At 37.2% G+C, this 15,053-nt stretch overlaps 1 protein-coding gene across 1 annotated transcript; it reads right to left on the reverse strand.

The window, feature by feature from the left end:
- Positions 1-1,325: 1,325 nt before the first annotated feature.
- PDK4 (pyruvate dehydrogenase kinase 4) lies at positions 1,326-14,751 on the reverse strand. The gene is made up of 11 exons (XM_050782934.1): positions 14,018-14,751; positions 12,874-13,015; positions 11,548-11,619; positions 10,597-10,781; positions 10,351-10,437; positions 9,821-9,898; positions 7,469-7,545; positions 5,552-5,650; positions 5,243-5,353; positions 4,835-4,948; positions 1,326-3,604 (listed from the first exon to the last, which is right to left on the reverse strand). The coding sequence occupies exons 1-11, from the start codon at positions 14,145-14,147 to the stop codon at positions 3,464-3,466; spliced, it is 1,236 nt and encodes a 411-aa protein (XP_050638891.1). The 5' UTR covers positions 14,148-14,751; the 3' UTR covers positions 1,326-3,463.
- Positions 14,752-15,053: the final 302 nt, after the last annotated feature.

Here is a 15,053-nt window from a genome sequence, read left to right on the forward strand (position 1 = left end):
TGGATGGAATGCTAATGAAGATAGAACCCTGCTGCTCTAGGTGTTCATAGTAGGACTCTTATATAGGCTTTGATGTGACTTCTTATATAGGCTTTTATGAAATTATAAAAGTCTCTTAATTCTTCCACCAGGACAGACCAAGATGATCAGGAGATTTCACACACATTTTCAGTGTTGGTATACATCTAAATGTAAGTGCATCCCTGAAAGTATAGTAGGAGAATAAAGGAATTATCACGATTGATGCCCAGGTTACTAGCTCACAATGATCTCTTTCTCTCTCTTTGCATATGCATTGGTGGTTGAGATCAAACACTATTCCTAGCCAAATGTGGAATTTGAGAGAAATGGTCTAAAGATAGTTTTGGTGGAAACTTGGCCCACTTGATGGTACTTGAAAATTAGTTTCCTTTGGAGCATACACATTGACTTGAGTCAGATATATGTGTGCAGACATGGAGAATTGTAGGATTCAAAGTTTTACACTTATTAAGAGAACATGAGTGAAGATTCTAAGACTGTGGAGTGCACTAACTCCCTACTTCCCTGGCAGCTTTGTCCAAGAAACTGTACAGCTAGATCTTGTGCGTGTGTGCAGGTGCGTGCTCCTCTTAGCTACACATGGTGCAGTGCTTCCTCAACAGAAGCAGAAAAAATGAAGGCAGTCAAGGAAATAGAGAGTCTCACTGTCAACTTCACTAAAGGTATTTTAGTAAAATGTCAACCTTACTATAGGATTTTTAGGGTCTAATGCCTTAGGCTAATGGCATTTTTTATTCAAATATGATTATTTTGACAAGATTTATAATTTAGTTATGGCAAACTCATTCCACTGTTATCATTTAATTCTAATCTATTTTCCTCCTTTTCTTCCCTCCTTCCCTTCCCTCCTTCCCACCCCAGCCACCCATTTGTAGAACCTTGCCAATAAGGGCATTAGGAAGGTGGGCAAAGGATGTTGTCTAATGATAAAGTAGGATTAAAATAGTAAAGAAAAGCACTAAAGAGAGCAAAGATAATACATACCACAATTTAACTTAGTAATTTCTATCCTATTTCCACCTTATTATTACTCTGACATTTAATCCAGAAGTCATTGGGAACCTAAGTTATCTAATTATTTTGGTACTCCATTGTTTGTATGCAAACTCAGACATAAAATGAAACCTTAAATTTACAGAAATATGCAGAGAACATATGCATTGCAAAAATGATTATTGTATACAAATTTATAGGCAAACACACCATTATACTGTGTTATCTTAACTCAAATTCTTAGTACCTTGAGGTAAAGCGAGAAAAGAACTTTAAAAGACAATGTCTTCTATTATCATAAAAAATATTTATTATAAAAAATTATCACATTTCTCTGTACATAGCATAAAGACAAAAACACAATGTATACATTAATAATTTAAGTGGGCCTGAGTATTCAGTATCCTTCTACTAGAAACCCTAAAGCTCTTCCACAGATTTCACAAATACCAATGTAGATTATTTCTATTTTATCAAAGTCCATTTGCACCGTTAATGTAATTGAGATACTAACGTTTCTTTTTTCTAGTGTTTTAAAGATAGTTCACAGTGTTTAGGTTAATTAATTAATCAACTGATTTAAATCTTTGGTAAATACAAGTATTTACATGTAAAAATGTTTAGCTCAAATTTCAGTAAAAAACTGAAATGACAAATAACCTGCTGCAAACTGTTTTGTATAATCAGAAATGCGAGCTGGACTCCCACCATTAAGAAATGTTACTGTCTAGGACTTCTGATGATAAAATCTGAAATCCACAAAAAAATAGTTGAGCTTCTATTACCATTACCAGAAGCACCACAACACTAGGCCACCACAAAATTACACACAAATGTCAAATTCAACATATAAACCATACTGATTATTTTACAATGCAGAAAATCCTCCTTTTTTTCTATATGCCAGTTTAAATGTTAATTGACACAGATAAGTTTATCTCATAAAAGCCTACTATCTTGTAAGAGTGAGAGCCATTTAAAGAATCCATGCTGCTTTCAAAAACACCAGCTCTTCCTCTTGCCAATGACACATGCATGAAAATACAGACTTTTTTTGAAATAATTTGTGGGGAAAATAGAAAAGTGCCTGCCTTCTGCTTCCCTCTCTACCTATATCCTTTCTTTCCTTCCTGCCTTCTTTCATTTTTCCCTTCCTTCTTCTCTAAGAGTATTCAGTGCCACTGCCTGCCAACCTTCAAATTATACCTTAACTCTCGCAAAAAATACCATATGCATTTCAGGTGTCATTCATTAGCTCTCAGTCACAATGATTCACAAATGAAAGCATGCTCACATGAGAATCTCTTACGTCCAGGCTATTTGTTTTAAAAAATCACTCTAAAAGGTACTTAAATTCTAATGTTCTTGAGTCACTTGCAAATTAGAAATTTTTAAATAGACATACTAATGCTGGAGTGTACAGAATATAATTAAATATATCAAAAATATATCTTTTAAGCCTAGAAAATGGATGGCTTTGGATTACCATCATTTCAGGATAGAGAAAAGCCCTTCTTACTGAGTTAGGCTCTGAACATGTGATTTCTTTCACTAACACTAGTTTTTCCAATCTGCTGACTTATTTATAAGCAAAGCAAAGTAAGAGATATTTTTGCCGTTACTTTGGCAATTCTCTCTCCAATCCCCAACATCCTGAGTTCAGTGCACATCTAACAATTCACTCAAGACCAGGCACCTGACAATAAGTGTTCACTTAGTGTGTAAAGTAAACAGGAAAAGCAGCATAATAAAGGAGCTGTGTTTTTATCAGAGGAGCCTTCCTTCTGAGATTTTACATAAGTTGATGCCTTCACTGCAACCTTGAATAAAATGTTTTGAATTTTGAAACATTTGAATAAAATGTTTGAATGCTTTGAATAAAATTCCTCCTCTTTCAGCGTAAACCTTATTTTAGTCACCAGCCTTTCCTTCCAGAGCACATAAATATGTTCAAAATGTACATTTACATACATTTCTAACCACATAGTGTAAACTAAGTTTTAATCCTTTGCATGGCAGGAAAATGCTGGTATTCTGACACCAATATCTTTTGATGTGAACAAGAGGCCTAAAATATTAGTCTATTGAAACTGCTAACTGCCATCTTCACGCTCACTCCCTTTCTCATTCTTGTTATCAAAAACAGATGGAAAACTGAGGCTTATTTCTTTGGGATTTTATATAAACTCATGAGTTATTCTACATAAAAAAATAAGGAGCTGACCATCTGTTAACTCCTGTAGTCTTGCACTAAGTTCTCCTGGGTCACAGAAACAAGCTCCAATCCTCATTGGATCAGTGTTCTGATTAAGGAGTTTTCGTTGCTGTTGTTTGTTTTGGAGGAAACAAGGGTTCACACACAAACATTCAGGAAGCAGCACTGGTGCAGACCCACTTTGATCCCATAAAGTGTCTTGAGTGTCCCTCTTCACATGGCCGCTTCTTTTGCCAGGTTCTTTGGTTCCCTGCTTGGGATACACCAGTCATCAGCCTCAGAGCTCATCTGATAATGTTTGAAGGCTGACATGTTAAAGACTGGAAGTTTTTCTATAGACTCAGAAGACAAAGCCTAAAAGAAAAGGGGGGAAAAACATGAGACCAAAGACATTATGCATGGCATAATTTGCACTTGAAGTTATTATTCAAAATACATTCAGAGGTAAGTATCCAAACACTCAAATACATTCATTTAATTGATACAGTAATAAGAGCACACTGGTGTCTGCACTCAGTCTATTGCTCTTTCTCAATAGTTTGAAGGCTTTTGCTCACTTAAGAAGTGAATACATTAACTGTTTCAGGTGATCAAAGGCCATTTGGCAAGTAATTCCAGTGCAAAAAATGGGAGCCTGAAAGTTTAATGTTTTAGTTGTTAATATCTGTAAATATATTTTCAGTTGAAATAGTTGGCAAATGATGAACAGAATCAAGACAGTGCTCTTAACAAAGAAATTGAGGCTTTACCAGAAACAGAAAAACATGCACCAAGTTTTATTTATTATTTTTTTTAAATGGAGTCTAGCTCTGTTGCCCCAGGCTGGAGTGCAGGGGCACCATCTCGGCTCACTGCAACCTCTGCCTCCTGAGTTCAAGAGATTCTCTTGCCTCAGCTTCCTGAGTAGCTGGGGTTACAGGCACCTGCCAACATGCCCAGCTAATTTTTGTATTTTTAGTAGAGATGGGTTTCACTGTGTTGGCCAGGCTGGTCTAGAACTACTGAACTCGTGATCCACCCGCCTCAGCCTCTCAAAGTGCTGGGATTACAAGCGTGAGCCACTGTGACCGGCCAACATGCACCAAGTTTTTAAGTTCAAACAGTGAATGTCTGGCACCCCACTGACAGTTTGCGAACAGTCAGCTTTCCTTTCCCAGGATTTCTAACAAGGTCAGCTTAAGGTCCTGAGTATCTTGATACTTGTTATTTTTTCAGGCTGGAACATTATTAGCATATACTTCCCACAAATCTAAGTAAAATAAAAGTACAGCTACTCTCATAGATGCCAAAAGGAGTTGCCTTAAAAAATTTGCATTAGCATGTCCTCATTCTGAAACTTTGGTAATGTATTAACACTTCTCGGGAAGCAATTTTGCTTCACTTGAGGCAGGTAGTATGGCCCAGCTTCCTCTTTGGTAAGTTATCATATTAAATAATGTACACACACCCAGAAACAGAAGAGAATGACCTGTGGTCATTTGTATTAACTCAGTTTGGGGAATTCACTCTGGACCATAGCACTGAGGGCTATAAAAGCAGCAATGGTTTTAGAAATAGGATTTTGCTATTGAATTCAAGGGATACCTTTAAGTAGATGATAGCATCTGTTCCATATCCTGATAAAGAGTAGAGATTCAGATCTCCTTGAAAGTACTTGGCATAGAGACGAGAAATTGGCAAGCCGTAACCAAAACCAGCCTAGAGAAGAGAGATGTTATCAGGTAAAGAAGTGTACGCGATCACTGAAATACAAACAAATAGGAAATTACTGTCCTCACTGATACTAATGTCCTAGAACCTAAATAAATATCTTCTACTTCCAATCAGATACCCCTTGTTTCACCATTTTTAGCTTACTTTATCATGCATTCTCATATCCTTCATGTCTAATTTTACTAAATTGATGAACTTGTCTAAATAATCCCTTGCAATCCTTGCTCTACATTTAGAACTAGGTGGCTGAGATTAATTTAGCCAAATAATTGTTCTTACCAAAGGAGCATTCCGGGAATTATCCATCACAGGCGTTGGTGCAGTGGAGTATGTATAACTAAAGAGGCGGTCAATAATTCTCAGGGGAACACCACCTCCTCTGTCTGAAATCTAAAACAAACAAACAAGTCATCAGAACCACACATTAAAAACAATGTCTATTTGTCTAAATAAAAATGGCTTTCCTTCATTTAAAAAGCACCTGGCTTATATGACTGTTATCTATTGCAAAAAGCAGAGAGCTTTATTACTATTGACCCTATTTAATTCTCTCAAGAGACACCCAGAAGAAAGACAGAGAATGGTTACCTTAATTGTGAGGTCTTCTTTTCCCAAGACAACAATCACCTCAATTGGTGTAAGGGAAGGCCGATTTTCCTGGTGTTCAACTGTTGCCCGCATTGCATTCTAAAGGAAACCAAACCGTAAGGAATTCAATGGCAGAGGAATGAGGGACAATAAATATCTGTTTTTTTTAATGTTTAAAATAAAAGTAGCACAGGGAGGGTAATTCAAAGTTCCTATTTTTTTAAGTTAGTAGTAAAACAGCTTTGTAAATAGCCATTTATGAATGTGTCATGTAGGATGTATAATGAAAAATATTCATTTACTGTGTAATATAGCTCCTGGGAGTAATGTCTAATGGAAAAACAATTCTGCTAGCTGTCAAGTTCTTATTTGTAAGCTTAATTTAAATGTGGAAATTGGTTTTTATAGTCCATTTCCTAGCTCTCCATTTTCTGTCTTTCCATTACATTTTACATCCAAGCACCAAAGACTATTACATAACAAATGAACAGTGAATCACTGAACCAATTTATTGGCTTTTATAAAACTTGCTGTGAAAAGGTTGTTACTATTTAAGAGGACAGTTCATAATTCTAAATTAAATTTCAGTTTGCATTTGATTATCATCTAACTTTCACCAATGATGGCAAAATAACTCTATGAGTTGCATCATTCAACTTAAAAATAAATCAAATCAATGAAAAAGTATCCTTTGTCCTTTAACACAGAGCAAACTAAAAGAAGTTTTCAGTCTATTGGCTGAATATCATACAGATACAGTCTTGGTTTTCTTAACCCATTTTCCTTTCTCACCACCTATCCGCTTTCTGCTTTCTGGTTTTTATATAATATTAAGTTCTAGTCATTAGCTGGAGTGAAATAAAGTAGATCAGATGTTTGTAGTACAATCAATACCTCACAGCAGTAATATTAGAATAAGTTAGGAAACGGGAAGTTCCGGAAAGAGTTATGTCAGAATTAGAGCCAGATTTCACTTTTTTTAGCCTGCCTTCTCTCCAATTCAGGGGACTCTTGGGAAGCATCTAAAAGCTTAAGGTGTTTTTCTATTTTTTGGTTTAAGTTCAATTTGATCTTAATTTAATTTGATCTTAGGACGCATGAAAGGATTTGATTCTTAGCACCGGGCTGCCTCAGACCAGTAACATCTGTACCCTTTGAGAGCTTGTTAGAAATGCACATTCTCAGACCTAAAGAATCAAAATCTCTGGGGTGGAGCCCAAGAATCTGTGTTTTAGCAAGTCCTGCAGGCGATTCTAATGCACACTACAGTTTGAGAAGACAGCTCAACAGGCCTGCTAAGAAAAGTGTGCATTTGGACCAGCAGCATCACCCCTTAGTTTATTCAAAATTCAGAATCTCAGACCCAACTCTAGACTTCCTGAATCAAAATTTTCACTTTAACAAAGTCCCCATGTGATTCATATGCACTTTAAAGTGGATGATTGAAGGAAGTACTGACTTTGCTCTGAGCACATTCTGGACTCTGAATGGGGCCATGCCACCTACAGGAATTCTGGACCTGAACCTCTGAGTTTGGAGTTGGATCAGCCTGTGGGGGTGGAGGTAACAAGGCCTCATTCACTGAAACATTCACCCCAATGACCTCTCTTAATGAATGAATAAATGACTGGTGCTTTGATGGACACCTGAAAAAATAATAGGAACCTCCTCTTGGCTCTAAAGCATTGACACATCATGAATTGTATGATGCATTCTCAAATACGTGTTGATGCTACAATGAGCTACATGTACTTCCTCAAACATTGACTGTGTAGTTACTTTCTCCTAGGAGGACTAGAAGCATTCTTGGGAAAAGATATTGAGGCTCCTGTTTTGTGGCAAATAATAAAGGAGATAAAAATATAACTGTTAAACCTTTTTAAAAGGTAAAATTTCAATTATTGTGAAGTATCATACCTTAAATAGTTCAAAGAGCATATGATGGAGGTGAGAAGGAACATACACGATGTGAATTGGTTGGTCGGGAAATTTTCCTAGAAAAATAAAATTCATGAAGATTTTGTAAACAAATACTTCACTAAAATAAACCACCACATTCATGTGATTGACATTTTAGACTTCAAGAGGGTTGGCATATTCTCTATCTTCTCCCTCCCCAAATCCTGCCCTAGAACCTTCCTGCTTAAACAGTAAATACTACTGGCTTATGTACAAAATGTTATTGTAGTTGCTACATAGTATTCTTTGGTTAATTGTTTTTTTGTAGAGATGGGGTCTCACCATGTTGTCCAGGTGAGTCTGAAACTGCTGGCCTCAAGCGATGCTCCAGCTTTAGCCTCCCAAACTGCTGGGATGACAGGCATGAACCACCTTGCTCCATATGATTAATTTTTGTATTTCTCCACAAATGTATGAAGTTGGGTAAGTGTGGAAGAATAGTGCTACAAATTAGATTTTGTGGATTATTTCTGTTTTCACCATTTTTGTACTGGACAATTTCAGAGTCAAAATTATACGTATTTTAAGATAGAAGGGAAAAACTGTGCTTATAGCATAATATTGAAATTAATGCTAACTATAATTTTCATATTTTTAGTGCATGGTAAAATAATACACCTGATTTTTCTTGTTTTTTTGTATCACCCAAACATTAAATCTTATATGCTAAATATGCTCAAATTTTACCAAGAGGATAAAGAAAACAGAGAAACAAAAACCTCTTAATGCTTTTTGAAAAGAAAAATAAAAAGTAAAATAAAATTAGAAAAAAAAACATAAAAGAAAAATAAAAGTATTATTCTTCAGTATTCCAGGCCTTGGCAAAGTTTGAATCAGAAAACACAAGGTCTGGCACAAGCCCCTGTTTATTTTGTCAAACAGTTGGAGCAGTTTATCTACTAGTATTATGCAACAACCCTGTTTATGCTCAGAGATATGTTCCATTCTTTATTTGCTCTTCTACTTTTAGTTTAGTGTTTACTTACATTTGCATGTCCCTAATCTGTTAGGCTATTCTTTGAGCCACTTGATTTAAACTCTCACCATAAACAAACTGTTGCTGTATAAATATTACTTGAGAAAGATGTTTACTTTAAATAGAAAAAAGAAGTAATTCCAATTTAAATATACTGTTTTAAGATGCAACTATTTACCAGAACAGAATGGGAAGGGGTGAAAATAGTGCCTTTCATTCATCATGTAATCACTTCAGTCATTCAGACAGTATAGGAAGACCTTGTCAGAAATGAAGTTTTGTTTGTTTGCTTTTCTGAGACAGGGTCTCACTCTGTCACCTGGACTGGAGTGCAGTGGGACAATCACGGCTCACTGCAGCCTTGCCTTCCTGGTCTCAAGTGACCATTCCACCTTAGCTTTCTGAGCAGCTGGGACTACACGTGTGTGCCACCATGCCTGGCTAATTTTTATTTTTTGTAGAGACAGTGTCTCCCTTTATTGCCTGGGCTGGTCTTGAACTACTGGGCTCAGGCAGTCTTTGCACCTCGGCCTCTCAAAATGCTGGGATTACAGATGTATGCCACTGAACCCAGCTGAGTTGAAGCTTTTTGAAGTATGTTCTGCTTCCAGAACAGTAGTCTAAACCAATAGTGCAATTTTTTTTTTTTGTATTAGGGTGAAGGCATTTAACATGAGATCTACCCTTTTAACAAAATGTTAAGTGTACAATACAATATCGTTAACTATAAGCACTATGTTGAACAGCAGAACTCTAGGATTTATCCATCTTGTATAACTGAAACTTTATATCTGTTGGATAGCCACTCCCCATTTTCCCCTTCCTCACAGCCCCTGACAACTACCATTCCACTCTGCTTCTGTGAGTGTGACTATTTTAGACATCTCATATAAGTGGAATAATGCATCTGTCACTGGCTTATTTCTTACAGTGAAATTTAAAGTATTTTTGTTTCCAGGTCTTATGGGTAACCTCTTTAAGAGGATATTTCCACAGCTGTATCTTCCCTACTTCTGGTCTCCTTATCCCTCATATTCTACAGCAAGTAATCTTTCTTTGATCTAAGATATTGGAAAATAGTTGCTACTTTAATCCCATATTATTTGTTCAAAACATTCTTCTTTATGAATCCTCATTAGCAACTGAATAGGCAGAATTGGAGCCTTCCAGTTGAGACAGTTAAAGAGAAACTTGTCTTCAAAAAAAAAAATGTGTACAAACTCTAGGCAAGAGAAAAAAGGAACACAGAAGTTGCTTTATATTTACAAAAAAAAATCGTATTAGGAGAATACAGAATTTTCCATAGGTTACAATATATTTTACTTAAAACTTACCATTCACTTGTGTGAGCTTTAATTCTGGAGATGTTAAATAATACTGATCACAGAGCATCCTTGAACACTCAAAGGCATCTGGAATAGAAGTTGTTTTTTATAACAATGAAATGAATTTATGCCAAGTACAGTTCTCAATTAATCTTCAGTGTCTGTATCGCCCTACTATAAAATATGCACTAAAGTACAGGTTTATGTATATAAAAATATATTTTAATATTTTATTGAAGAAAAATTAAGACAGTGTTTGCACTGCAGTTTTAACAATACAAATATGTGCACTTCAGAGATTAAATACAATATATAAAATATGGCAAGTTAGTCACTTATATTTGGATTTTAAAATAATATTTTAAAGGAATGTTTATACTGTTGACTCTCAAAAGGAAAGGACCTTGAAGATAACATTTATAAAATAAAATGGAACACTCTGTGAACATAAATTCATTCGCAGAGTCACCTCAATTATAGATATGTCAATCATACAGTGTACATTTTCAATAAGGGAAATGCAGAAATATAGAACATACCTTGGACCACTGCTACCACATCACAGTTAGGATCAATGCTTCCAATGTGGGTTGGGTTTCCTGTCTGTGAGTCACTAAATATAAGAACTGTTGAAAAATAAAAACAAAATATTGTTATAAAATTCAGGATAATGATTAGTACTACCACTGAGAATGTGACCTGCTGATTAGTGAAACATCTAGTCATAGTATGCCTTATATTCTACACCCATGTCTATATACCATGATCATGATGAGCTAACTTACTGTGCTGGTTCATCAGCATCCGAGTAGAAATACGGTTCATGTAAAATCGATCCAAGAAATACTGAAGATTTTGATTGGTGACTGGGTCGACTGTACAGGCATCTTTATACTCTATGATTCCTTGTGCCATTGTAGGGACTACATTATGGTGTCGATTTCGAACTTTGATGAGTGTATCTACAAAGCTAAGCCACAATATTTATGGTTAGTAAAAGTTATTTCATTCACTTATACTCCTTAGGTTACTTCACAGAAGGCTAAAGATCTTTTTGCATTACTCATGTGAACAAATCAAATGATAAAACGTTAGTCCTTTATTAGTAATCTCACCACAGATTCTTCCACTAGAGGAGATAATTTCATAAACAGACTCATTTTGTTTCTAGCTTATATGTAAAACTATTAGCCTTATAACCAATGCATTCATTAGATGTATTAAGTCTTCTCTTTATAAACTAACGATTAATATCTAATATCATCATTCTAGAGATGACTCTAGAATACCATTGTAAAAAACTTTCAAAATTTCTCGTCAGATTTAGAAAAGATTCTTATTTAGGTAGCTAGAAACTATCAGTTACTCTGAAAGAAAATGTTTAATCTCCAATGACACTGAAATGTATTAAAATTATGTAATGGTAAATCCTCCTGCACATCTAATCATTGGAGTAAATTTATAGTAAAAATAGGTCTCCCTAGGGGGAACAAAAATGAGTCCCCTTCACACTTAGCATTTCTTCACACTTAGCATCATTTCTTCACACTTAGCATCATTTTCAATGCCATATTCTTCACTTCCAAAAAACCAACAAGCCAAAACTTGTCATGTGTAAGGGGGTAGTGATTTATTATTCAGAGCTGAATTCCTTTAATTTAGGTCTAAAAATATCTTAGGAATTTGTCTGGAAAGAACCAAAGTTTTAAACATTTATTCTAATGCATAGAGCTTACTCTGATAATGCTTTCTGGTCATCTGGGCTTTTCTCATGGAATTCCACCAAATCCATCAGGCTCTGTATATACCTGTAAAGAAACAGGCGTGCTTTAAGTTTTAAAATTAACAGTCAGATACAAATGGCTGAAAATAGAATAACTTTTTCAAATAATTTTAAAAGAGAAAGTAAGCATTATGTTCAAAATTAAAACTTTCCTCCAGAACATTTGGAAAATAATAAAAATTTAAAATGCTATAATTTTTAATCCTTGACTTTCAAACTTAAAATTTAACGCAAAATGTTTCTTTAACTATTTCAGGTCAGTATTCAGTTTCCTGACTATTTTATTTGGCAAATATTTTCATTTCTTCTAGCAATAATACTTAGAAATAACTTTTTTAAAGCTTTTTATTTTTTTCTACTACATTCATTCATAGAAGAGTATAAGTCTTGACTGCAAAAGTAAATACTACACATTGAATATGTTTTAGATTGTAATTGTCTTATAGGTATATAATACATGTATTTCTTGAATCAATGAACAAAAGGCTGTGCAGTCAGTGGATTAAGATAAGGCTCTCATGCATGTCTGCCACCTGTGCATATCCCGCTTCTGTGATCCAAAAATTTGCTGTTTGGGGTTACCTACCATCTCTAAGCATCAGTATCTTCATTTATAAAATGAGATTATAACAACTGACACTTACTGACTGCTGGCTGTGTGCCAGCTGCTGTCCTAAGTGGGTTTTTTTTTCTTTTTTTTTATGGATTATCTCATTTCATTACACTCAAACATCCCTCTGAGGCATATACTTTACTCTCCTTAATGAGAGGTGGGAATAATAATTCAATGGCATAAAGAGTTTAAGACACTTGCCAAGGATTCCACAACTAGAAGTGACAGAGGCAGGATTTGAACCCAGAGCCCACTCTGCCAATCACTTTGTAAGTGACAAAGATTAGGCCTCCCCTCAATAGTAGTCATTTGAATTGGTTTCTAGGCATAGGATTTCTTTTGCAATATCAAACTCTTATTATTGAAAGTACTCTTCTATAATTGAAAATTAAAATTGCATGCCAATTATTTTTCCAATTTATCCTAGAACTCAAAATTTTATTATAAACTAGTCGACTTTTTCAGGGTAAAAATGTCTGTTTATAGTTTTATAGCTTCCCTAATGATAACTTATCCTAAATTAATTTTAAAATCCCTACATCTTTCAAAAGTAATTACCGTTCAGACAGATCACCTGTTTTCCAATTATGATGTTAACATAGTATAAGAATTCATACCCGGGTAACTGTTTCAAAACTAGAGACTTCAATATGGTTCACCACTTACCAGCTTTTAACTAATTGCACTGAAGAGGTATTTATTAACTGGGTCGGGAGGATGTCAATTTCCCTCAGAATGTTGGCGAGCCTCACAGGCAATTCTTGTCGCAAAAATGCAAAAGAAGTTCTTTCACATGCGTTTTCTGAACCTATAATAAACGAAATTAATTTAGTTTTTGGGAAAAAGGTGTGTCTAAATGATATATCTAAATAGCATTAACTATCAAATATTGAACACACATATATTATAAAATTATATTTCACTCTCAGTTGGGTTACTGTTAATCGATAATTCAGGGGCGATGGTCTTCTTAATTGACTATCTCGTCTTCCTATTTTCCTTCCTTTCCTTTCGTCTTTCCTTCTTTCTTTTAAAAAGTGACAAATACAGGATAATTATTGTCTTCTCTTTTTGAAGAGGATTCACTTCCAAGAAGTAAGAATATCCCACAGTTCTTAGCTTTTTTGAAAGACTGCAGGATTCGGTCACACCACAATGTCAACAACACAACATCCTTTAATGAGTGTGGACATGAAAGATGGGGGATAAGAGGCTGGAGTGGGAGCTGTAATATTTCCAGAACAATGATATCACATTTAAACCCTTGAAACTTTCCTTATAAGATTATTGCAACAAATGTGTAAATATTTTCAGCAATCATGCAAATATATGGAAAGCTATAATGATAGACAAATCTGTAGGGATGCAGAGAGATGTACCCTGTGGAAGGATGCCGGTGGCCAAGGAATAAAATCTATTAATTTGAGGCTATTTAATACCATTTAGAATCTTCTCCAAACAGTACTATGCTGTGAAGGAGGGGAAAAAGTTTCCAGTCCACTGTTAAACGGTGACCGAAAGCAAAAAGTAATTTGACTGGAAGAACAGGTCAGAAAGAAGAGTGTGCAGATGAAGTCAAACCTTATCCAGTGAAGGCAGGCTTGCAGGTGGCCTTGACCTGGCGGCACCCCTGTCAGAAAGTAACCAAATCTAGGAAAAGGAAAGGTGTGCTGTCGTCGAGGCTCCAGGGCTCAGCAGCAATGTGAACCCTAGTTATTTTAGCTTGATCCTAGCCTCCCTCTCCCGAGGCTGAAAGTTAAGGCAGTTCCCCATCCCCAGGACCCAGCTTGGGCCCTGTGTCCCCTCTCACCAAAGTCCAGTAGCTGCTTCATGGACAGCGGGGAGGGGCTGTAGCGCGAGAAATGCTCGACCTCTCGGGGCACCAGGCCGGCACCGCTGAGTGAGCCAGCGCTGCGCAGCACGAAACGGGCCGCCTTCATCTTGACGCCCACCCGGCCTTGCAGGGACTGTGGCTCGCTTGAGGGGCTAAGGCTGCTCGGAGCAGAGCCTGGTTCCGAGGGGGCGCGGCGCGTCTGGGCGAGGACTGCAGGTGCGCCGGCTGTCTCGTGCGCCCGGGCCTGGGCTAGGGTTTGAGGGTGCCGCGGAGTGAAGAGGCTGGGCAGCGAGTCGGAGATGCAGTGGGTTGAAACTCAAGTTCCCGTCTTCCCACCAGCCGCCGCCGCCCGAGGTTTTATTTGTTTCCCCGCACTCTCCCCCCGAGTCCCAAACAGGAGGAGTCACTGGAACTTGGAGACGCGCCCTGAACTCCAGGCCGCGCCAATCAGATCAGAGAAAGAGGTAGGGGCCCCGCCCCCCTGGCCGCGGTCCCCGCAGAAATAGCCTGACCCGGTGACCACGGAGTTCCCTGGCACCGGTTCCCGCGGCTGTGAGGGGAATAGGGTGGGAAGAACAGGGAAGAGGAAGCAGAAGCAGGTATCTGGGGCAACGTGGGCTTAAGATTAGCCTCTTGGGACAGGGCTCCAAGTCGCGTGGGCTGGGGTCCCGCCCAGGCTCGTCCTTGTTTACAACTCGGAGGCTGTCTCAATGTCAAGCACTCCTGGCCACAAACTGTGTCTAAGAGTTTGGGCTCCGAGCGCTCATTGGTCCTTTCTCAGAGCAGGGCTTTTACAGTAGCCAACAAGCTGCGTTCAAAAGTATGGGCTTCTCTGCCACTGGACAGAGAGAAAGGAATAAACAACCTAAAGACGTGCGCCCCCACCCCCACCGCCCCCTTTTCTTCAGAAGAGACCGGCACATGGCAGGAACTGTACGTTCCTTTTGCTGAGACTTGAGGGGCTGCCCAAATACATTTACTTCTTCCTGTGGTAATAAAAGGCCACATCAAT

The sequence above is a fragment of the Macaca thibetana genome, chromosome 3 (assembly GCF_024542745.1).
Source record: "Macaca thibetana thibetana isolate TM-01 chromosome 3, ASM2454274v1, whole genome shotgun sequence".
Taxonomy (NCBI): Eukaryota; Metazoa; Chordata; class Mammalia; order Primates; family Cercopithecidae; genus Macaca; species Macaca thibetana.

What these genes read in the sequence shown, in the direction of transcription:
- PDK4 (XM_050782934.1), bottom strand. Translation starts at nt 14,147, where the DNA reads ATGAAGGCGGCCCGTTTCGTGCTGCGCAGCGCTGGCTCACTCAGCGGT. An exon ending in TGTGGTAGCAGTGGTCCAAG is followed by an intron (nt 9,899 to 10,350) that starts GTATGTTCTATA and finishes CTTCTATTCCAG; the next exon opens with ATGCCTTTGAGTGTTCAAGG. An exon ending in TGCTCTTTGAACTATTTAAG is followed by an intron (nt 5,651 to 7,468) that starts GTATGATACTTC and finishes GGTTTCCTTTAG; the next exon opens with AATGCAATGCGGGCAACAGT.